At 39.7% G+C, this 23560-nt stretch overlaps 1 protein-coding gene across 6 annotated transcripts in view; it reads left to right on the top strand.

Moving 5' to 3' along the window:
- The window catches only part of CACNA1D (calcium voltage-gated channel subunit alpha1 D), a 321562-nt gene that overhangs the window by 252781 nt on the left and 45221 nt on the right, over window positions 1-23560 (top strand). For all 6 annotated transcript variants that reach the window (XM_043551625.1, XM_043551623.1, XM_043551627.1 and 3 more), the window contains 9 exons: window positions 1861-1989; window positions 3331-3396; window positions 4422-4513; window positions 9470-9629; window positions 11032-11159; window positions 11276-11372; window positions 13547-13649; window positions 14542-14643; window positions 20222-20352. In XM_043551625.1, coding sequence (XP_043407560.1) covers window positions 1861-1989; window positions 3331-3396; window positions 4422-4513; window positions 9470-9629; window positions 11032-11159; window positions 11276-11372; window positions 13547-13649; window positions 14542-14643; window positions 20222-20352 — 1008 coding nt within the window. The remainder of the gene's footprint in view (window positions 1-1860; window positions 1990-3330; window positions 3397-4421; window positions 4514-9469; window positions 9630-11031; window positions 11160-11275; window positions 11373-13546; window positions 13650-14541; window positions 14644-20221; window positions 20353-23560) is intronic.

The raw sequence follows: 23560 nt of genomic DNA, 5'->3' as shown, positions 1-23560 counted from the left end.
CCTTGGAGTGGTTTTCTACCTCCCTTTCCTCCTCCCATGAGTAGAGGAAGCCTAGAATTTGGGCCACAATTGTCAAATATGTATAAAATTCCAGGTGGGGTGTTGGGGGTGGGGGAAGCAATCTTCTCTGTAGGATGGAGCATATGGTACACACAGACACACCTGTTGTGCAGAGATTCCCCAGAAGAGAGTGTATGCCTGAAGTACAGTCTCCCCAGTGTTCCTCCTGGGATAAAGCTGCTTGGGGCAGAGATGTAAATGCCACAGACTGGACCAACATACATTTATTATTTTAGCCAAAATATTTTCATGAGTGAAGAGCCGCTTTTCTTTCCATGTTAAACTGATAAGGAGAGCCTTCTGTGGGCAGCGCAAACGGTCAGCTTAGTAAGAATGATTCTATTAGGGAAAATGCTGTCAAACTGTTGTGCAATCATGTGGCAAAACAACAGGAGGAGCAGATAGATATAAAGTCCTCTACATTTTGAGCTGGAGGTATAATGCCCAGCTCAGGAAGGCATATTTGTGCTAGCTCTGATCTAGCAGTGTGCTAGAAATAGAAGAGTAGCTGCAGTGGTGTGAGCGACAGGAGGGGCTAGCTGCCCCACATGTAAAATATTAGATCTATGATGGATAGTTTTTAGACTTTGAAATTCTAATGAACTTATTTAACAATCAAACTCAAAACATGCCTGGATAGGAATAAAAGAGAAATTGGCAATGACAAAGCTTGCAGCAAAGGCTGTCTTCCTAACAATGTCAACTGCATTAAAAATGTTTGTTTCTCTCTCTAGCAAAGTAGTATCTGTTTCTGTTAAGCGCTGCAGAGAAGAATGTTGAGCAAAGAATAGTTAAGTTAAATAATTCAGTGAGTCACTTCACTTTAAGAAACTCCTGATGTGATATTATCAATACCCAGTGATTAGAACATGGTTGGACAACCAGTGAAGGATGAATTAAACCTAAAAAAATTGCTCATCAGCAAAGGTACTTTGAGATGATACATTAATACAGAAGTCTTTGTCTCCAGTTTCACTTATTGTTTATATCTACAATTTGAAACATCCTGTTCCCACTGAAGACAGTGGCAAAACTCACACTGGCTTGCATGGAAGCAGGGTTAGGTCCTATTTTCGTATTTAGTTTACATTGACTCCATTTAGCTTTTTGATAGTAAGCTTGTAGTATTTGATTTTACTCAACCAGTAATGTCATAGGAAACGTTAAGAAGTATCTTGTAATAAGGATAACCATGTTTATCCAAGAAGTATGTACTTTACAAACAAAAATTGTTAATTTACATTTAGAAATTCAGAAAGTCCTTCCTCCTATTTATGGTGAAGTTGAACTAATTTTTTTTATCTTTTGTTTGATTTTAATATATAATGTTCTTAATTTTTTAAAGCCAAAGCCAACTGAAACTGTCACCACTGATGAGTCTGGGGTAAGATTAGTAAACTGACCCCAGTGGTTGTACCTCTACTTGAGTTTATTCTTTTTACCATGCCTATTTTTCCCACCAATTTTTCTGTATTTTTCATAATTGTCCTACTAGCAAGGTGTATGCAGTGGTTTGCATTCATTGTCAGTGTACTATTGAACTCTACTACAAATGAACCCAACATGGTCCTATTAACAAACTAGGAAACTTGGAAATGCATGTGATGTGTGAAGCATTTCTACAGATCCTGTGTTCTTCGCATGTATTTTTTCCTTTCATATCATGCTTATAAAGATGAAAAGACCCTAAAGTACATTTTCAAATCTTACCTCTTTCACCATTGCGTTTGTTGTTGTTTTTCTGAAAGTGTTGCATGTTCTGCTTTTTACTTGGTTTCACTTCTCCGTGATACCCTTCAGAACTCTGAAGACAGCGCTAGAATCTCCATCACTTTTTTCCGTCTCTTCCGGGTGATGCGATTGGTGAAGCTTCTCAGCAGGGGTGAAGGAATCAGAACATTGTTGTGGACATTTATTAAGTCATTTCAGGTGAGCATGATAATGTTAAATCTGCCTTTTAATTACAAATAAATTTAATTTTTATGGCTCAGGATGCAAGTAGCAAAATATTACTCTAGTAATTATATGTTACCTCTTATTACATGGAATTTAAAGTATATGGGATGAAATCCTGGCCCCACTGAAGTCAATAAAAGCTTTGCTATTGACTTCAATGCAGCCAGGATTTTACCCTTAGTCTTGTAATCTTAGTTTTTACAATGAGATCTATAAGGATCAGAGTACTTATTCTAGAAGTGACTTTGTAATTCTAAAGATGTGACAATTGCACAATAGGTTATGTATGACATATTTATGTAGACTATGTTCACCTACAGCATACATAACTAAAGATAGATGCTTACCAGTGCTTGTTGGGATCAAAAATTCTCAGAGGGATATGAACATGTCTTCAAATGCTTTAATTTTGTGATTATGTGAATGAGGTATTTACCTCTTTAACAGATAGATGTCTAAGGTCCTGAAACTGCAAACACTTATGCACATGAAATCAGTCGAACTACTGGCATGTATAATATTAAGTGTTTATGTTTTTGGAGAATCTGGAGCTAACTGTAGTTAAAATAAAATAGAACTGATGTTTTGAAATAAAGAAATATCTTTCTGGCAGAAATCATCTGAAATATCTATTATTTGGTGGTAATATGCTGGTTCTGAAGAGTGGAATTGCCATCCATGCCACAGAAGTGCATATATTACATGTCAGTTCAGATTCTGTCCCCTCCTGTGGCTACTCTACATTGCTTAGACAGAGCAAAGTGGCCTAATCTGTCTCTAAGGAACTAGCTGAGAGTTCCCCTAGCATAGGGTAGCTCTCACCTGGAATAAACTGCCTCTTCCACCCCAGCATAGGGGTGTATCTTGGGGGAGGGCATGTTATGGTTGGGAGGGCTTTTGCCAGCAGGAGAGATTCTGGCAAAATCTCTATAAATGGGCTATAAACTCTAAAAATGTCCCCATTGTACATGGAAGAGTATTAAGTGATTTGAGCTCTTTTCCGACATTTTAATAATTTGTACAAAAACTAAAATCTTGGATAAATCTGTATAGAAGGGCTAAATTTTTTTTTTTTTAAAAAAAAAAGCTCCACAAATTAAAATTATTAAAAAATAATAAATTTATTTGGACAGAAGCTTTCATGGGCTAGAACCCACTATTGAAGTGGGTTCTAGCCCACGAAAGCTTATGCCCAATAAATTTGTTAGTCTCTAAGGTGCCAGAAGGACTCCTCGTTGTTTTTGCTGATATAGACTAACACGGCTACCCCTCTGAAACATAAAAAATAATAGAAGGCTTTTCCCATTGTTTTAGGCTCTGCCATATGTTGCTCTTCTGATAGCTATGCTGTTTTTCATCTATGCTGTTATTGGAATGCAGGTAATTATGAGTAATTTGCCCCTGAAAATGAGTGTGTTGCCATATTCCTGCTGTTGGACTGTTCTTTCCCATGACACTGGGGTTTTGCCCATGCTAATAAAGACATTAGGTTAGATCTGTGCGCTAGAATGATCCCCACGTAAATTCCTGTGTCCCCAAATGGTATAAGAGTTTGGCACAGCCCAAGAAAGAGGGAAGTCTCCACAGTTAGGCTGGGGTGAGGAACATCCTATATGGAGTGGCTTTCCTTTCTAATTCTCCCCTTTTCCCCATCATTCACCAGAACGGGACAGATGCCCTTATGATTTTTAATCTGACATTATGCATGTACAGCATAATAATATTAATCTTCCTAAAACAGGTAGGATAATGGTCTCTAATATACTGTAATATCACATACATATATAATACAATATCATATAATATCTGAAATACTGTACTGGGAAAGGAAGGCTGGTCAAGTGGTCAAGCACTGGACTTGAACTCAGGAGTTCTCAATTCAATTCCCTGTGCTGCCACTGACTGACTATATGACTTTGGGCAAATTTCTTAAACTCTCTGTGCCTCAGTTCCCTGCTCTGTGTCTGTCTTGTCTATTTAGATTGCACAGTCTTTAATAGAGGGATTATATTTTACTATGAGTATATGCAACACTAAGCACAAATGGGGTCTTAATCTCAGTTGTGACCACTAGGTGCTAGTGTAATATAAATAATAAAGATAACATAATCTGACCCAGAACACAGGAGGATGCATAAAATGTGTAATAATAGATTCAGTGATGTTGCACCAAATGTTTAAAGATCTATTCTGTAAATATGCAATATTTACTGCATGTTGTCAGATTTGCATTATTACCAGGAAAGAAGTGAAGAAATCAGATGAAGCAATTATCATATTTGTAAAACTGTTTTTCATACATAGAGATGCTAATTTAAACTGCTGGATTATGGCCACTGTTCATTTAGACGAAATTATGTAGAATGGAATCAAAAATAATATTTGATCCCGACTTCTGCTTGCAGGTATTTGGTAAAGTTGCCATGAGGGACAATAACCAAATTAACAGAAACAACAATTTTCAGACTTTTCCCCAAGCAGTCCTGCTTTTGTTCAGGTAAATATATTTTAATCTTTGCTTTTATTAGCGCTTACGGGTTCTTAAACTGACATTTGGAAGACTCTTCTAGCTTGTGTAATGTCAGTTTGCTTAAAATCTGTTTGAAAGTTAGAAGTAATTTAGTGTGACGGTATGTAATCCTTTCTGCCATACTTTCTACTGTTCACTGACACAGAATAGTCTTAAGAGTGTACAAGGTGTACAGAAGAATAACCTAAAGTCACTCAGTCTGTTAAGAGAGCTACCATGAATAATATCTAATGGGAAATGTATTGTAATTTTCTTGATGCATTAAGGGCTGGAATATACCTGTCCCAAGCCTGAATGTGCAAGGGATAGAGAGGGTGAAAGGAGACTTGGCCTCCATTGGGCCCCTCATACACAGGGGCCAAGCACAGTGGGGACATGATGACTTCACTTGCTGTGATCCACTGTTGTGACTAGCCTCTGCTAAGGGTAAGGGGACTGCGTGCTGAATCCTCTTTTACAGTGTCAATGCAGCTGTGTTTGACAGGAACACCAGGGGGATTGAGTATCCCTAAAACGGAATGCCTTCTGTGGTGATGCAGTTCTGCACTACTCCAATGTAGGACTGTCGCTTCATGCCACAATTTCACCCTAAGGATTTTGATCACATAAAAAAGTCAACAAAAGATTTTTCAATATGTTGGATGTACTCAAGTACTGATATTTCCATGGTGTTACCTAATTAACTTTGAACAATGAAGGTCCTTTGTTCAAGAGATAAGGAACATCCAAATTATTAGATAAAAATGTCATGTGGCAGTAGTTCAGATACACTATCTAATGTGACATTTCCTGATCAAACGCTGTTTGCTAAAATGCTTCAGACAATAAGAGGAACCTTCTTTCTGTTTTAATTCAAATTGCTTAAAAAATTGAGGACCAAGTCAAGACCTCAAGTGAGGTGAAGGGTCCCAAGTTTATTTGTGCTAATCTACAATCTGCACTGGAAATCACCAGCCACAAGTCATGCCAATTAACTCAGGGAAGCCCAGAACCACACTTGCCAGGAGGGAAATGAAAAACACCACAAAGCAGTTTGGCAGTTCTGTATTGTGGGAAAAAATCCCTCAGAACCCATGTCAGGATTCCTTCCCCACTCTGAACTCTAGGGTACAGATGTGGGGACCCACATGAAAGACCCCCTAAGCTTATTTTTACCAGTTTAGGTTAAAAACTTCCCCAAGGTACAAACTTTGCCTTGGCCTTGAACAGTATACTGCCACCACCAAGCGTTTTAAACAAAGAACAGGGAAAGAGCCCACTTGGAGACATCTTTCCCCAAAATATCCCCCCAAGCCCTTCACCCCCTTTCCTGGGGAAGGCTTGATAATAATCCTCACCAATTTGTACAGGTGAACACAGACCCAAACCCTTGGATCTTAAGAACAATGAAAAATCAATCAGGTTCTTAAAAGAAGAATTTTAATTAAAGAAAAGGTAAAAGAATCACCTCTGTAAAATCAGGATGGAAAATACTTTACAGGGTATTCAGATTCAAAACACAGAGGATCCCCCTCTGGGCAAAACCTTAAAGTTACAGAAAACAGGAATAAACCTCCCTCTTAACACAGGGAAAATTCACATAAAACAAAACATAAAGTAATCCGCCTTTCCTGGCTTACCTATACTGGTTGCAATATTGGAGACTTGGATTAGGATGGCTTGGAGAAGATGGATTTCGGTCTGGCCTCTCTCAATCCCAAGAAAGAACAAACATGTAAACAGAGCACAAACAAAAGCCTTTCCCCCCCCAAGATTTGAAAGTATCTTGTTCCCTTATTGGTCCTTTGGGTCAGGTGCCAGCCAGGTTAGCTGAGCTTCTTAACCTTTTACAGGTAACAGGATGTTGCCTCTGGGCAGGAGGGATTTTATAGCACTGTATACAGAAAGGTGGTTACCCTTCCCTTTATATTTATGACAACCCACAAGGGTGATTGGCCACCCCAGTGACAAATCATCTAAAGCAGAGGTTTACAAACTCTGGGACATCCCCCATAGGGGGCACTAAGGAACGTTCAAGGGGGCAAGAGGTGATGTTAGGCAGCTCGGGTTTCAGCTCTGCATGGTGGGGCTCAGGAGGGAGCACCACCTCCACCCCCTGATTCACCTCAGTGGGGCACCCAGCCTATGGGTCAGTGTCAACATCCACCGCAGCTGTGCCGATTTACACTGCCAGCAGCCTCCATGCCCAGCGCTGGCTCTGCCCTCGGAGACTGTTGCATGTGCCTTCCCCCACCCTGAAAACCCAAGTTGCGGGGGGCGGGAGGTATTGTGTCTATTTTTCTCTGGGTTGTGGCGGTGCTCAGCTCAAAATCTGTAATTGTAATTCAAAGCGGGGGCTCAGCTCAAAAAGTTTGAAAACTGCTGATCTAAAGGGAGGGGAAAGGGAAGCTGGAAAAGGGTGTCTCACACTGGCAGCCCAAGCCTGCGAAGCCACTTCTAAACCCCAGCTAGGAGTGAGTGGATCCAGATTGATGTACTGCTTGAGGACTCTAATGGCAATGGGATGGGTAGGCACAAAAGTGTACCCCCTTGTCAGCGTGCTACTCCCCCCTCAACAAAGTGTGGCTCTGTCCTCACCTGAATAAATTGGGTGAAGACAAGAAGGATGTTCCCCTCACCTGCAGGCCCTTTAATCCAAAGGGGGTATCTCAGTTGCTGTCTGGCCCCATCAAAGCCACACTCAGGTTAGCAAATTTGGGCAAATAACAATAACAATTGTTAACACATTTATGTTACTCGAAATTCAACAGATCCATGGGATGGTGGTTTTAGTCTCCTTTTGCACTATTGAATAATAGAAAATCTTTGCTAATCTAATACATTTATCCAAATATTCTATTTTTCACCTTTCCATTTATATTGTAACACTTTTGACCTCTATGGGTTATTAACCAAGCTTTGGTCTCTGTTCTGACTTAATTTTTTCATCTCTTTTATTTACCCCATGTACTTTTGAGGTTAAAGATGTGCTACAGCACGCTAAAAGGGAGCAGGGTGGCCTCAGTTACAGCCATGCAACCCCCCCAGGCACTGATTGGGATTCCATTGGTATAAGTGAATGGAGAATATGATCCATCAAGAAAACAACATATTTTAAAGCAAATTACCAACAGATGGGCATTTTGGTGGGCCTGCCGTAAATAAACCACGTTTTCAGGCATAAATCAAAAAATGTACTCACAAACAAATTACTTGGCATGCAGGTACTTTAGGCACAGTCAGTTACCTTTACGCACTTTGCACATACAAATATGTGTTTGCCTCCTCCCCCTTTGGAAAATGTTAATCGGCTATAATAAGAGTATGTATAATGAACACTGTATATGGTGTCCTGCCAGAAAGAGCCAGCTTCTTCCAGCCTTATCCTCTGTCTCCTCATTCAGGGTGCTTCTCTTCTGCCAATCCTGAACACTAAAGTACAACAAACTCCTTCACCACAGTAGTATGTATGGAGAGAAGCAAGTGACACATTAGAAACAAAAATAACCGAACGAGGGGTCCACTCCTACAAACTCAGCTTGGCATAGTGCTTCCAACTATAAGTATGTCCCTTCAGACTTCAGTGAGACTACTCAAGGTAGTAAGCACTGTGTGAGGTGTATACAATTCATGGGTAACTGGTCAGCCTTTAGGTTGACCAGTTCCTATCCACCACACCAGTTCCTCAAAGGTTCAGGAACTCATGTTGCTTATAGAGAGAGATGATCAATTTTCCCTCAAAAACCAAGTGTTCTACTTCAGTCCTCCCATAACTGTCCCTGTAGGGGCAGTTCTATGGACCACTAGTAGGTGGGTCACACAGTTGCCTCTTGTTTACCCTAGGGACCTCTTGGGTTCAGAAACCTGACTTCTGGGGAGGAACAGCCAAACAGCACGGGCTTCCAAATTTGTATACAGTATTTCATTAACTAAACTAAATAACTAAGCAAAAGCATAAAATACATACGGAAAAAAAAAGTGGGTTAGTATCAAATTAATCTAATTATCAAGTTGATTCAATTATAGCTAATAAAGCAATAATTGCTCAGAAGCACTACGTAATGATTTGTAATGGCAGCAATGCTTAGCCTCAAAAGGAAGAGGATATTATAGAACTCAGTCCCAGCCTCATGAGCTATTACAGTTCCAACCAAAGAGGGTCGGATCCCTGCTGGGTTGAAGCTAATGGGAAGACCACAGCTTTGATGTTGATTAAGACACCTGCTGACATTACCAGTGGTTAGGTGATAGCCAATCTCTTCTATCTCCTCCAACTCCAATACAGGGACACCATGAAACAGTCCAGTACAACTCAAGATGACACAGCTTATTGCATTTCATATTCAAATGACAAATTTAGGTGAAAATAACAATTTTTCAGGATTTAACATGCAACTCCTAACCCACGACATATATTTCTGTGTGATCTTTTAGGGTATTTTCAACTCTTTTAGCTGCAGGTGTGATTCCCAGCTCAAGCTAGCATGCTAAAAATAGACTGTAGCTGTGGCAGCATGAACAGTAGGGTGGGCTAGTTGCCCAGACAATGTTTGCAGAGTCTCAGATGGGTACACACTTGGAGCAGCTAGCCCATTCCACCGCCCACACTGCTGCGGCTACGTTCTGTTTTTCGTTTGCTAACTCATTGAGAGCTAGTGCAAGCACGTCTTCTCAAGCTGGAAATCACGTCCCCAGGTGGAACGTAGACATACTTTTAGACAGCAAGGTATTTTCTGGATATTGAAACACTATCCCACAGGCGCCATTCTCAAATAAATTCCGTGGGTTCTAGCTGCACACACACACACACACACACATCCCACACTATACACTACACTACCAGCCCTCTTCTGGAGTTAAAAACAAGTGCTAGAATGCTAATGGAGAGCTCATTTTGAAACAATAATTTTTGATGGATCTTGTCTTGTTTGTGCCCTAATAAAGGTGTGCGACTGGAGAAGCATGGCAGGAAATCATGCTGGCTTGTTTGCCTGGAAAACGCTGTGATCCAGAATCTGATTATAGTCCAGGGGAAGAATTCACATGTGGAAGCAACTTTGCAATTATTTATTTCATCAGTTTTTACATGCTTTGTGCATTTTTGGTGAGTCCAGTTAGTGTCCACAAACACAAATGAGTTTTAGCATTTTGATTGGACAATAAGCTAACAACAAAAACCCAGATCCACAATCCAGTTTGTAAAATATTTTTTTCAGCGTTATATGTTTCAAAAGGACACCCAAGTCCTTTAGTTCAAACTAAAGGCCCAATCCTACCAGCAGTTATAGTTACTCCAGCGTGAAGTCCCATTGACGTCAATCTTGCCATATGTGCAGGAGTGGCAGTTTGCAGGATTGGGTCCCAAGATATATGAAATATGCTATGATAATTTATCATTATTATTGATTTGTACTATCATACCATCTAGGAGTCCTGTTCACTTACCAGGACTCCATTGTGCTAGGTGCAGTACAAACGCAGAACAAAAAGTCCCTGGCTGCAAGAGTTTATAGTCTAAGTATCAGACAAGAGACAACAGATACAGATAGACTGACGGGAGTCTGAGGAGACACTGAGAGAATCTCTGCAGTGCAGCTAGGAGTGAACCTTCCAGCCCAGGTAGACAGAGTTGAGCTAGTGGTGCTTGAGCTAATCCTCTAAAAATCGCAGTATGGGCACTGCAGCCTGGGCCGGAGCTCAGCTCTCAAGCCCACCTGGCCTCCTAGACTTGAGGGCCCAAGCTCCAGCCTGAGCCGCAACATCTATAAGGCTGTTTTTAATGTGCTAGCTACGTTCCCACTAGTGTGAGTCTGTCTGCCTAGGCTGGAATCCCAGCTGCAGTCTAGACATAACCTGAGACAATATTGTCAGCATAATAGGCTGTGATATCAGCTCACAAGCAGGCTAACCATTGTCAAGATTTTTGTACCTCATGGCAAAGTAGATTTTTAAGGAGGGTTTTAAACAGGGATAATGAGATGGATTTCTAAGGGTTTATTAGAAGCTTCTCCCTGGCATGATGGTCAGCCTGGGATAAGGAACAAGGATGCTTGTTTGAAAATGTAACAGTTGGGCGATAGAGGCTGACAAAATGGGCCAATCAGAGGCAGGAGTCGACCTTCAGTACTGAATGAGAGATGCTAAGTAGAGTGAGAATAGGTCATGAAGGGCCTTGAAAGTGATGCCAAATAGTTTTTGAGAAGATAGAGAAGAGAGAGCTGGTAAAAGGATTCAGAGAGAGAGGTGACATGGTCAAAGCAACTGGAAATGATAATTTTAAAATGATCTATGCAGCAGTATTCTGAATGGATAGCAGCAGGACAAGATTGTATATGTTATGTCAATATAAATAATAATAATATCATATTTGCTGGAGAAAGTTTTTGTACCTTTTGTATCCACTATTTAACCAGCTTGAATTCTAACTCTGCTGAAAGTTAAATTATTTCATATAAACACATATGCCAGCAAAATGAAGGCAAATATAAATTTTGAATTGTTTTTAGATTATCAATCTTTTTGTGGCTGTCATCATGGACAACTTTGATTATTTGACACGTGACTGGTCTATTCTGGGTCCACATCATTTGGATGAATTCAAAAGAATATGGTCAGAATATGATCCTGAAGCAAAGTAAGTTTGATCATTTCTCTGCCCAAATATCCCTAATGAATATATAAAAGTAAAGTGTTAAAAGACTTTCTTCAGAGGCACATATAAATGTGACAACTGGTACGTATTTTTTGTAGGGGAAGAATAAAGCATCTTGATGTAGTTACGTTGCTGCGACGCATTCAGCCTCCACTTGGTTTTGGCAAATTATGCCCCCACAGAGTGGCATGCAAGGTAGGTCTTAAAATAAGTTCCCCTTGTTGTTTTTCTCCATAGTTCATAATTTTACTGCATTACCACGATAATGCTGTCCAGTTTCATGGGTGGGGGAAATGGTCCCTCTGATAAGCTCTCATTCACCACCGAATTACTCCAGTTTTGCACTGGGTTTATTCTGCCCACTCAAATCAGTTTGTTATTTCAGTGAATTGATTTCAGTGTAGTTATACCAACATAAAGCACTTTTAGGATTAAAGAAGTGGCTGTATAAATGTATCATTATTCTATTTTCATTGTCATAGTTTATGTGTATTTCCAAGAAACTGGCTAAAACATCATTTTACCAACGAAATACAAAACAATATGTTTTTTTTCTTCAACAGACCTTCAGTCAAACAGCATTTGTGCTACTTAACTATGTACCTACAAGAGACCATAGCAGCTCTTATACTTGGCAGTGAATCTTGGGTTTTGCTATGGAGAAATAGTCTCTTTTAGAGGGCAAGCCAGCTTTTACTTAATGTTTACTTTTTTTTAACTTAGTGATTGCAAGTGGCCTTGCATGTATGACATAAGCTCATTTCCCCAGGATGCCTTTTTGCTACCTGCATTCAGAAGGAGAGAAGTCAGATTTACAAAACCCCTGCAGTTTTTCTGAACGTGTTAAACATCTAATTGTGATAAAAATGGTTCTGTTTTCATTTTACATTCTGTAGCAATTATTTCACAGAGACAAATTCTCAGAAATTCCATTTTCAGGCCTACACACAAGTGTAGGAGAGAGCACTCCATCCCTTAATTTGTTAATCAAGGGTTGGAGTTCTGCACAGGGGCCTGAAACTAGTGGGTATGTACTTGGCATGGCTAAGCTATGCTTCCACTGTCGCTACTCATGCCACAGTGTCTCCACGGCTATTTATACTCTGGCTAGCTTGAGGAGAGCTAGTGCAAGCATGTGTGCGTGAGCAGAGGAATCGCATCCCTAGCTCGGAGTGTAGACATGGTACTACGCTAGAACAGAGGAAATATCAATTAGACGGGAAAAAATTCTGATAGATCAAATAGTGTAATTTTAGCAAGCTCACTGAGGCACTTCTGTGGGAGAGATTACTGCTTAAAATGCTGATGGTGATAGAGTAGATGACAATTCAAGTCTCATGCAGAGCCATTCCCTAGTTGAATCAGGAGGTCCTTTCCAGATTGATTCAACATAGTTATTACTGATTTTCCAATTACGCTGGCTTACTTAATTAAATGAGTCTGAGATGCGTGATACTGTGTAAAGCACTCCTGGAAAATGTAGTAGCGTTTGCAAGTCAGTTTTGATGATGTGGCTCTTGGGTGGGCATACACATGAATACGAACAACTGAAACAAGCTAGCTGCTGAGAACAGTGAGCCAAATTCTCTCATGCAGTGCAGCTGTTTTGTGCAGCACTACTGGCTCAGTCTGGCCCTAAAGTTGTCAAAACTGTCCCTGAGAGGGTCTCCTCAATACAGGGGATCCCTGGTGGCAAAGAGCCAGCACAGAGGCTCTTGCACCACGTCACCAACCCCCACCCCATTGCTGGCCTAGCAGGGAGCAGGAGGCATGGCCAGAGGGAAGGCTGTGTAACTAGAACTCCCCTGCACTACTCTGATCCCCAGCTGCTTTTATTGGTCTCCTGGGGCTGTTAGCAGCTGGCGTAAGCTAGAGCAGACCTCAAATTCCTTTAGCTCAATGCCAGGGGTCTGGTGCTGCAGAGGCAGCAGGATCAGGAACATACACTTTTGCATACACAAAGCTACATTTACACCTTTCTGCTGTGTGCAGTTCAGCCTTCACCAAGGTCCTGGCCCAATGTCTGCAAAGGGGCTTAGTGACTAAAATATGAAAACCACCAAACATTTTCAGCTCTTCTGGAAAAAATTGTGTTATTAATATCATCTATAAATTGTACGCAGCTGAGATGGATCTTGGGAATGCCATGGTTCATTTCTGGTGTCAAGCAAAAATGCTCTCTTGCAGAGCTGTAGCCTGTTTATCAGCTAAGGGATATGATTTTTTTTTCTACATACCTTGTCAGGTGTTATTCTTTTCATACATGTCAGCTTTTTAGATAAATGAAGATAATTAAACATTGTTGTCCAAATATATTCCCTCAAGAATTCATTTTTTAAAAAGATTCGTTTTCTTTTTTCCACATACAGAGGTTAGTAGCCATGAACATGCCTCTGAACAGTGACGGAACAGTCATGTTCAATGCTACTTTATTTGCCTTGGTTAGAACTGCGCTGAAGATCAAAACAGAAGGTAAGATAATATCTGTGAAAATGACACTTTGTGTGTCAAAATATGTGGTGAAGAAAAGTTCAGGAGATGTGATATTCTGCATAATTCCTTCTTGCTGGACACCAGCAAGCCTGATACTGGTTTTGGATTGAGGGCTATATTCCCAAATGGCTGGAGTGTTCTTTTCTTGTTCTGCGGTTAGAAATTGCATGAGAGTGCTGAGGTACAGGGAGACCTTGGAAACCGTTACAGACCTATATTTGGTGAGATAAGGACACTGGCATATACTGTGGAGGCTGAATCTGAGTGGGTTTAGCAGACTTTTATTACTGTGCATTAAGAAAAGACATTACAGTTTCAAGAAATGATTTGTGATAACTATACCCTTGAGCAACTTCACTCTGTTCTGTCATTTACTGTCTCAGTCTCCTTTTTCCTTCTAATTTTTTATTTTTCTATGTATTTAATTACTTATTGCTCTCCATCCTCTGGTGGCTCCTCCATTCCCCAGAAGACTTCATGCTCCATTGCCCATAACAAGCTGCTTAGAATAAGCCTCTGTATGTAGCATTGTGTGGCAGATCCATATGCTGAGCTCAGTGTGGCAAGAGAAGGGAATCCTACTACCCAAGCTAGTCAATGCTTCTGGCTGCAGCCTGCACGCTAACCTGGAGAAGGTCCCTTTCACTGTGTATTTTTGTTAGAATTTGCATACATTTAAATGAATAACTCAATCTCCCTAATTTCTCCTGGATCTCAGGGTATTTTGCACCCTTGTGAGCCATTTTATTTTTTTTCTTTAAACTAAACAATTCAATGTAAGGACTAAAGAATCATTAATTGCAGCACTAACTGAAATGTAATTGTTTTCTAAGTTATGTGTAGCATAATCATTTTGTCTGTCTCTCTACAGGTAACCTAGAACAGGCAAATGAAGAACTTAGAGCAGTTATAAAGAAAATCTGGAAGAAAACCAGCATGAAGCTCCTTGATCAAGTTGTCCCTCCAGCTGGCGGTTAGTGGGATAAACTTTACAATAAACTATGAGCAAAATCAGAACTTTGTCATTAACCAACAGCAACTATAATGCCAAAATAAATATATCAGATATTATATTTTGTTATGTTAGATAATATAATGGCCGGACTGATCAAAAGAGGAAACAGAAAAGAGAGGTTTTCTGTTAATTTTCTTTCTTGCAAAAATATCTTTAATTAATTGAAATAAAATTGATTTCAGTGCATTCAGCAGAACATATATTTTGTACTAATTAAGCTTAACATTATATTTTTGTTTATATTCTTTTATATTTTGAATATTTCTGGGAGAAAACTGAAACCTTTCTATTTCCTGTTTAAAAAATAACATTTTGCTATATTTATTAAGCCAAAAGGCTCAAATCTTCACTCTGTTACACTCATTTAAATTCAGAGCAATTCCACTGTCTGCAGACAGTGGAGTTGGTCCACATTTACACAAGCATAACTGAGATTGGAATATGGGTCAAAATAAATAGATTTTTAAATTCCACTGATTTCAGTACGTTGGCAAGAACTACAAGGCATGTATGTTACTTCTTATTACGTACTGTAAAATGACACGTCAAATCTTTTGTTATATATTTATATATAAATATATTATATATATATATATATAGCTTTTCTTTACAATATATACATGTATAGTAATATCCTGTAGGGTTAGGTGACTGTTTTTGACTTGCTTTTTCAAGTTTTAAAGGTGCAGGATCTGTTGCACAGTATCATCCATACCAGTAATACATCCAGACATCCAAGATACAGATCCATTGTAATCATCTGGTATGTTTTGTAGCTTACTGTACTTTCAAGACTGATCAGACTCAGGTTTGGAAGCAGACTCAAGATCCCAGACCCGATGGTGGTGGAGGCTGATCTCTCTCTGAAGGTGACATTCTCAGTCTCTAGGGGAGAGAGAGCATGCTGGCTGCACTGCTCTTCGGCATGACTCAAGAAGCAGCATTAGCTTTAGCGCTGGAGGGAGCCACTTGCTACTGGTGTGGTGGCTGCCAGCTAAAAGTGGGGATGATGCCAAAAATGTAGACAATTTGGCTACCAAAAGGGGAACTGATACTGCACATTTAAAACAACTTTTTGTGTGTGTTCTACTCTATTCTTTTTAGCCTTGCACCTAAGTGCTTGCATGGCATATATGAATTGCTTTGTTACTGTTGTAACTATGTGCTTGAGCTTTTTCTGCAGCCTCTGTTCCTTTCAACTATCAGTCTTTCAGAATATTCTGAAGCAATTCTGTTTTAGGGTGGTGGCATGGAATTAGTGTTGCCTCTTGCCTCTTTATTCCCCTACATTTTTATTGAAATATGGATGCATGCTTCAGAATAGCTAGCTGTGCCTGCATAAATTAATCTCATAGAGAATCTTTAAAGATTATATTCTTAGAATTAATCTTCTACAGTTGCACTATAGTTCACCTTTTAAACTTTGGTTTCATTTCATTGCTGATTACAAGCTGTATATTAACTTTCGGTTATACTAAAATCCATTGCTAGTACCATAATACTTACTTCAAAAATGTAGTTCTTAAGTGTAGGTAGGACAGAAGATAAAAAATGTGGACCATCATTAAAACTGTAGAAAACAGATTGTCTCCAAAGATTTACAATAGTATAGTACAAATATAAGACCATGTGGCCAAGTTCTTTTTCCAGTCACTTGACAAGATCATATCTTTCTGTTTCAGTCCTGTTTTGTTTCCTTGCAGAGCCTAGTCAGTATGATTTAGATGAGTAAGTGAAATACAGAAATCAGTGGTATCTTAGCCTACTGAAAGGAGAAAAGAGAAATACAACTATTTTACATTCATATCTGCTATGAATGTAAAGTAGTTGGTATACAACATAAAATAGTTCTTACTGAAACAATATTCAATAGAAAAATAAGAGATAGCAATACAAAAGCTGATGTTTAAGTAACAGTCTGTAAGTGAATAAGTCTTTAATCAAATATGAGCAAAGTATCTCGGTTCAGTATATCAAAATCTGTTACATCAATGGTATTTAAATTGGCCAATCTACTATTTTTTTCTGCAGTATTTTTTTGTTGTGTTGATGCAGGCTAGATCTTTTCATATACTTACACATGCAGTATGCCTGCACAACAGGATCAGAACCAATCAATTCCCTGATTGACAGAATGGAAAGAAATCAAATTACATTTTTTCTGAGCTGTACGTAGATGCAATATAAAAAAATTAAATAAATATTTACTAGCACAAATTAAATTACAAATTACTGTAAACAGATTTCATTAAATCATTAGTAATTAACAACTGATTTCAGCTCAAGAAAGTCCCTTGCAAAAGACAAAATATTAGATGTTTGCTGTGTTTAGCATGAATTAATGTTCTTAATGTAAGAGAATCTAGGGCGGAAGACATAACCAAGAACCACTAAGGTCCATCTCCTTTCTGGAAAAGGAATTTTCCTCTGATTTCCCCCATCCTTTGCCTCCAAGCCCATTCAATCTCATTTAACACTTTCTGCCTTCTTTAAAAATATGTTCCATGTAAATAATTTCTTTTGCTCTCCTTTTAGCTGTAATTAAAATCTCTCTGTGGTGTGATCACTTCTACTTAGCTGCTTCCCTGCCTATACATCTCTAGTCATGTGTGTTACTCAAAAACAAAGTCAAGGATAACTTCCTTTGGCCCAGTCTCAAATTTTCTGTGCCCAGGTCTCCATATACAACTGACTGTGCCTGCAAAAGCATGTGTGCATCCCTTTTGCATGCACACACTAACATTTACATAAACAAATTAGGCAGCTGGGAACTCAGTCTGTCTAATTTGCACAGAAAAAGTGGGTGTATGCCAGTGCTGGTAGGCACACAAAGCTGCAGTGCAAAAGTGGTTGTGTAGCATCATGGACTGGCTTGAGGCATGCTGTCAGTGTGGCCCATAGTGTATGTGGTACAATGTCTCATTTCTACTCATTTGTTCTTTTCACAAACCATTTCACATATTATTTCCTTAAGAGCTCTGTTCAAACACTGGAGAGGAAATAATATTAAGGATGGGGAAAGACTTATGTTGGGAGCCGGAGCAAGGACATATTTCAAGAAGTAATGGTCTTAATTAAACTAAAGAAGAAAGGTTGAGATTAGATGACTTTCAGGGAAATCTTCCGAACATTCAAAACAGAACAATGAGTCAGTTGAACAGCTGCCAAGAGTGATGACAGGTACAACAAAGGAAGTGTTCACACAGAGATTAAATAACTAACTTCAGAGAGTCTAGGAAAAACATTCTGCCTTAGGACCTGATCCTGTGCAGTGATGAGCTCTTACTGTGGGGCGCTGAGCCCCCTCCATTCCCACTGTAGCCAGTGGGAGTTTGGGAGGCTCAGTACCTTTAAGGAGGCATCAGCACTTGGCAAGAGCAGGCCCAATGATGCTACATTGAATGCTACGGTGGAACAGACTGGGCTCCCAACCCAAGCCACTTTAAACAAAATTAGCAATAGTTTTTTCCTTGCTGTCCTTTGATACTTTTAAAGGCACATAAAATAAAAAGCTGCTCCAAATATATCCTTACTGTATTTCCACTGAACTCAGTGGTGTTATGTCTGGGGTGAATTTGGCCCACATCAGACTTTACTGTCACCGATATTTATTGGTCTGAAAGGAGCTTATTTTGAACAGTAGATAATTAAAGAATTCAGTTTGAGAACGATGCTGCTATAAATATAAAAATGTCATCATAATGGATTTAATTCTATACTGCTACAAAAGGACATTGTAGTTACTGAAACTAACTACAGAAACAGACCATCAAAATGAAATATTATGTGCACTTACAGTAACATTATTAAAAGGAGTAAATTAATTAAACTTAAATTCTTAAAAGATGCCATATTATAGGTAGCAGTGGAACCAGTTAACCTGTTGGATCTCTCAGGACATGAGATAACATATAATGCAAAGTCAAAGGGAGACTCAATTTTAATCAAAGTGGTACTGTATGACATGATACAAAAAAAGACAGAAGAGCATTTGAAATGTGTGTAAAATACAATCCACAATATGTTTCCCAGCAAACGTGTGTTACAGTGTGTCTAGACATAGTATTTAGTGTTCATATAGTCTTTCTAAATTCAGCCAATAGAAGTCACAGTTGTGTCTACTAACCTAGATCCTGAGAGGTATTAAGTACTTGTCTTTCACAATGAGGTCAATAGAAGTTACAGATACTTAGCACCCGTCAGGATTTGGCCTACTAACAGCAAAGTAGACTTTGGCACCACCAATATTCTAAAACACATCAGTTCCCCTTGAGGTATAATACCGTGTTAATTAGCAGCCGCATTGCAAACAGCTTTATCAGTATGTTAAAAATATCAAGAGAGAAGGCAACAAACAAATAAGGCAGCAAACTTCACTCTAAAAGTAAGTCCAGGAAAGTAAAGAATACCCAACATGGGATATTTTTAAGCAATAAGATGTCCATAGCTCTCTAATATGTATTCCTTACTAGGACATCAAAAATCCATATTTGGGTGCTCAAACTGGCCTTTGGTCTCATAAAATAAGCATATACATAGTTAAGTGCTGAGCTGAGAACTTGAATGTGGGATCTGGCTATCTTATTAAGGCACCTGTATTTGAAGACTGGGCTTTCCATATAAAAGTGTGGTATGGTTCACAAAAGCGACTCTGTAAAAATTGCTCATTTTTATGCTGCTCACCAAATGACAGTATCTTCTGAATTATAGCTAGATAATTAACTGGCAAAACATACCTTTACATTTATTAGCATTTCAGAGTCAATATGCTGCTGTAGGAAACATGTTCTGCCTCATACATGCTACTATTGTCATATGCTAGCCAATGAGCAAATTCTTACTCAAAAAAGACTCTCAATTTATTTATTTATTTATTTATTAATTTTGAATTTATGAGGGCTGTGGGATTTGTCCCTAAATTCTCATTTCAGAATTTTTGTTGCTGGTAGGCAATAATAAGCAGATATAACGCTGCCGGAAAGGTGCTCAGATACTATGCTGGTGGGGCACCAGTACGGGAACTACAAAGACAGATAAATAGATTTGAGACCACTTTGATGGTGCAGTTCAAAAAATTGTATTTTGATATGTTAACTGTGCAAATTTGGTTTGGTAGGAAGTAACTGAGCAAGAATAAATTAAAAACAGGACATTTCATTTTTATATAGTCAATCTTCTGAGCATATTCAGTTTCTGTAGCTCTGATTTTAATAAATTTGTTCAAAGTAATCAAAGCCAGTAATTCAACTCCTGTGCAGATACTAACATGTTTATGATTTAATTAAAAAGTTACCTGCTAGAACTTAGTAAAATATTCTGTTTTCTTCTACATTAAGGACTACTTCACTTAATTCTAATTGAGCTAGACTGTCTGCTAAAATATTGCTTTATGCTAGGTTTAGGCTATCTTATTATAAGGTGAAAGCATAGTGCTTGTTGCACCCATCACATTTGTTTTCCTGAATCAGATGTGAGTGTTTAGGCTATTGGTGAAATGTGCTGACTTGGGAGAGATCTGTCTGGTCTGTTCATTTAGATGATGAGGTAACCGTGGGGAAGTTCTATGCCACCTTCCTGATACAGGACTACTTTAGGAAATTCAAGAAACGCAAAGAACAAGGACTGGTGGGGAAACATCCAGCGAAGAACACCACAATCGCTCTACAGGTGAATTTGTTTTTACATTTTAACTAACCATTTTGTAAGCTTATTTGAAATAGCAGGTAGATGACTGTTGATGATTGGGTAGTACCTCAAGGATTTTATTTAACTGACACTTTGGGTCCTTCGTTCATCAAAACATAAGAAGTAGGCTTTCTATCTATAACAAGGTAAGTGCAAAATGTCTTTCTTGGTGTGCTACTAAAACAGTAGCAAGCAGTTATATAAAAACTGCTTAAGTTTAATAGGTTCATTGCAGAAATATGAGACAAAGCTGATAATAAGTCAGCTGAAATGAAGTGTCACTTCTGAGCTGTCATTTTCCTTCTCTTCTTCATGCCACTTTCTTTTAAGCTACTGGTTTTTTTGCTTGTGTTTCTGTAATGTCCTAGGGCAGGAACTCTTAAATATTTTCATAGTATGCATCATCTCTTAATGGACAGATTATCTTAAGGAACAACCTTCTCTCCCATGACTTGTCCAGTTCCTTTCCCACAGATAATCACATATACCATCTCCTCTCCTGTTTGCAGTTATATAACGTCACTTTGGCAATTGTGTATATGAAAAATAAATATTTGCAAAGTACTTTTGTCTGTCTTTTAATGCAATTTAGCAAGTGAAAACAAGGAGAGACAGTTCCATTTGATCAGCCAGCTCTCCACAAACCACCAGCAAGTGGTCTATGGACTACTGGTCCGCAGATTATAGTTTGGAAACTTCTGCCCTAGGAAGATGCCTTCTAGATTAGTGAACTGGGCTTTGAAACAAAAGGCTACCCTTGTAAGACCCCCAGTTGTTACACTTTTCCCAGTTTATGTTGGATCAGGACTTTTCTGACATTCAATTAATGCTAGGTAAAGTCCATATAGTTTAAACAGGTTTAATAAGAGTGATAACTTCTTATTTTGATCTTGAATTTTAGTACACTAGCCTGAGAAGCAGTTGATAACAGTTTCCACCAGGGAGTATTTTAACATGGGTCTGATATTGTTTTCTTGAGAACTAGATGCTGATTTGTCGTTCCAAGTTGACATACAGGTAGGAGGGGCAGCACAGACCGACATTCACTATAGCACCTGGGAAGCTGACATATGAAAATAGGACATGTCAGGGCAGCAAGATCTTGTATTTGCATATCAGAGGAGAGATGAAATACTGGGAGATTGAGAAGAGATAAAAACAAAAACAGTGGAGTCCGGGTTGGGAGAAAAATGAAAGGTATCAGAGAGGCCTGGGAGAGATCAGATAGGAAGGTGAGTGGAGGAGGAGAAACCTGGGAGATGGTGGGCCTAACTCTGAGCAATTTTATGCCATCTGCAGCCCCCCTAACTTCAGTGGGATTGTGTGGTTGTAAGTCTTATCAGAACGTCTCCCAGCACAAAGGAAAGGGGCTTAAACGAGATAAAAGACAGCAAGGGAGCAGGACCATTTCCCCAACCGTGGGCAGTCCTACCCACTGTCTAAATCTAACTGTGTCAATATTAGCCAACCACAGTGTATTAGCTAACCACAGTGTATTATGATCAGTAAGAAAAGTAGAATGGAATAATAGATTCAAAATTATTCTTCTCTCATGGTTGCAACATACCCGTCTGTTTTTTCCTTTCTTTTATCTGGCAAACCACTGTGGAGAGAGACATACAGCATTCAGATTTCATGGAACAGCTCAGTACTGTCCAGTTATCGAAATTCTGTAAATAGCACATCTCCTGCCCTGCTTGTCAGCTTGGACATCCTGACACTAGCAAAATTCCTCTACTTCACTGTTGCAATGACAAAATTATACATGTAAATTTTACATTTTCAGTTTGCAAAATCTTTCTCTAAATCAAATGGACTTGAACATGTCAGTCTGTCCACGTTTGAGCTGTGGGTGCGACTTCCAGCTCCATAATCGCCGTACCTCTCATCAAGCTAGTACACTAAAAATAGACTGTAACTGCAGAAACGTGAGCTGCAGGACAAGTTAACCATCCTGAGTACATACCTGTCTGACATCCTATGCAGGTACTCAGGGCTTGCACTACCACAGCTAAATTCTGATTTTAGCATGGAAGGTTTATGAGAGTTAGTGTAAGTGTGTCTCCTTGAGCTGGGAATCACATCCACAGTTCCAAGTGTAGACATGCCCTAGAGTAGCATAGCTTACTTGTTATGGCCCTTACTTACTACTGGTGACCCTGTTACTGGTCTGACTACTGGAATTCTTTAAAGTGGAAATCTTAACACCTACAGGCTCAGAAATTAGCTCACCTTACAAAAAAAATGTTTATTTCCTCCTGATCCTAAAATATCTATCAGGCTTCCAGAATGAGAGCTACCGCACCGTTAAAATGGCAAATACTTGCAGGGCTCTGGGTTTACTACCTGGATTGGGTGTGCACATGTTCCACCCACATGCATGCATCAGCTCTAGGTAGTCCCTCTATTATGCCTGCTTACTTTGACTATGAGAGGGTATTTCAGGATGATAGGATGGTGTTCCCCCTGCTGTGTATTTGGACATGTGATAGCTGATAGCATAAAGCACTGAGTGAGTTTTCAAGCCACAGTACCAAAATCGCAGGTGGTGCGTATAATAGGCCAAGTCTCCCCTGGCACAGCTGCTGCCAAACTGCTGCCGAACACCTGGGTTGTGGTGGCCACGCCTGCCGTCTGCCTCTTCCTGTGCCTTCCAGTTCCTCCTCTTCTCCACTCCACTCTCCCGTCTCCGGAGGTCCCTGCTGCTCACCGCATCCCTCCTCTCCTCCACCCCCTGCCCACTGCTTGCCTGGTCCCTGTGGGTGGTGAGGGCCTCGCAGAGGAGGGGGGTGGAGGAGTGAAGGGACACAGCAAGTGACAGGCGGTGGGGACCTTGCGGGGGAAGAGCGGGAGGAGAGGAGGAATGTGGCGAGCAGCAGCAGGGGGAGCCGAGTGGGAAGGGGGCAGGGTCTGGGGCCGAGTAGGGGTGGATGTGGGCGGAAGAGGCAGGACAGGGAGCTAGCCTCTCCAAGGGGAAGCTTCACCCACTGCCCATGATCAAAATTCTCCATTCTAATTTAATAAGAGATCAAATAATTAGTAGAAAAAACACTGTTTCCAAGTAGGAATGGACTTTTCTGTTTATTGTTACTTGCAGCAAATTGCTCAAATGTGGGGATTAAAAAAGGAGGAAACAGACAGGACAGAATTACTCTTTCTGTTGCCTTCATACCAGTGGGTCTCCGCACAC

Source organism: Chelonia mydas, chromosome 7, assembly GCF_015237465.2.
Source record: "Chelonia mydas isolate rCheMyd1 chromosome 7, rCheMyd1.pri.v2, whole genome shotgun sequence".
NCBI lineage: Eukaryota > Metazoa > Chordata > Testudines > Cheloniidae > Chelonia > Chelonia mydas.
Note: the sequence above shows the minus strand (reverse complement) of the source record. Positions and strands in the feature narration are given on the sequence as shown.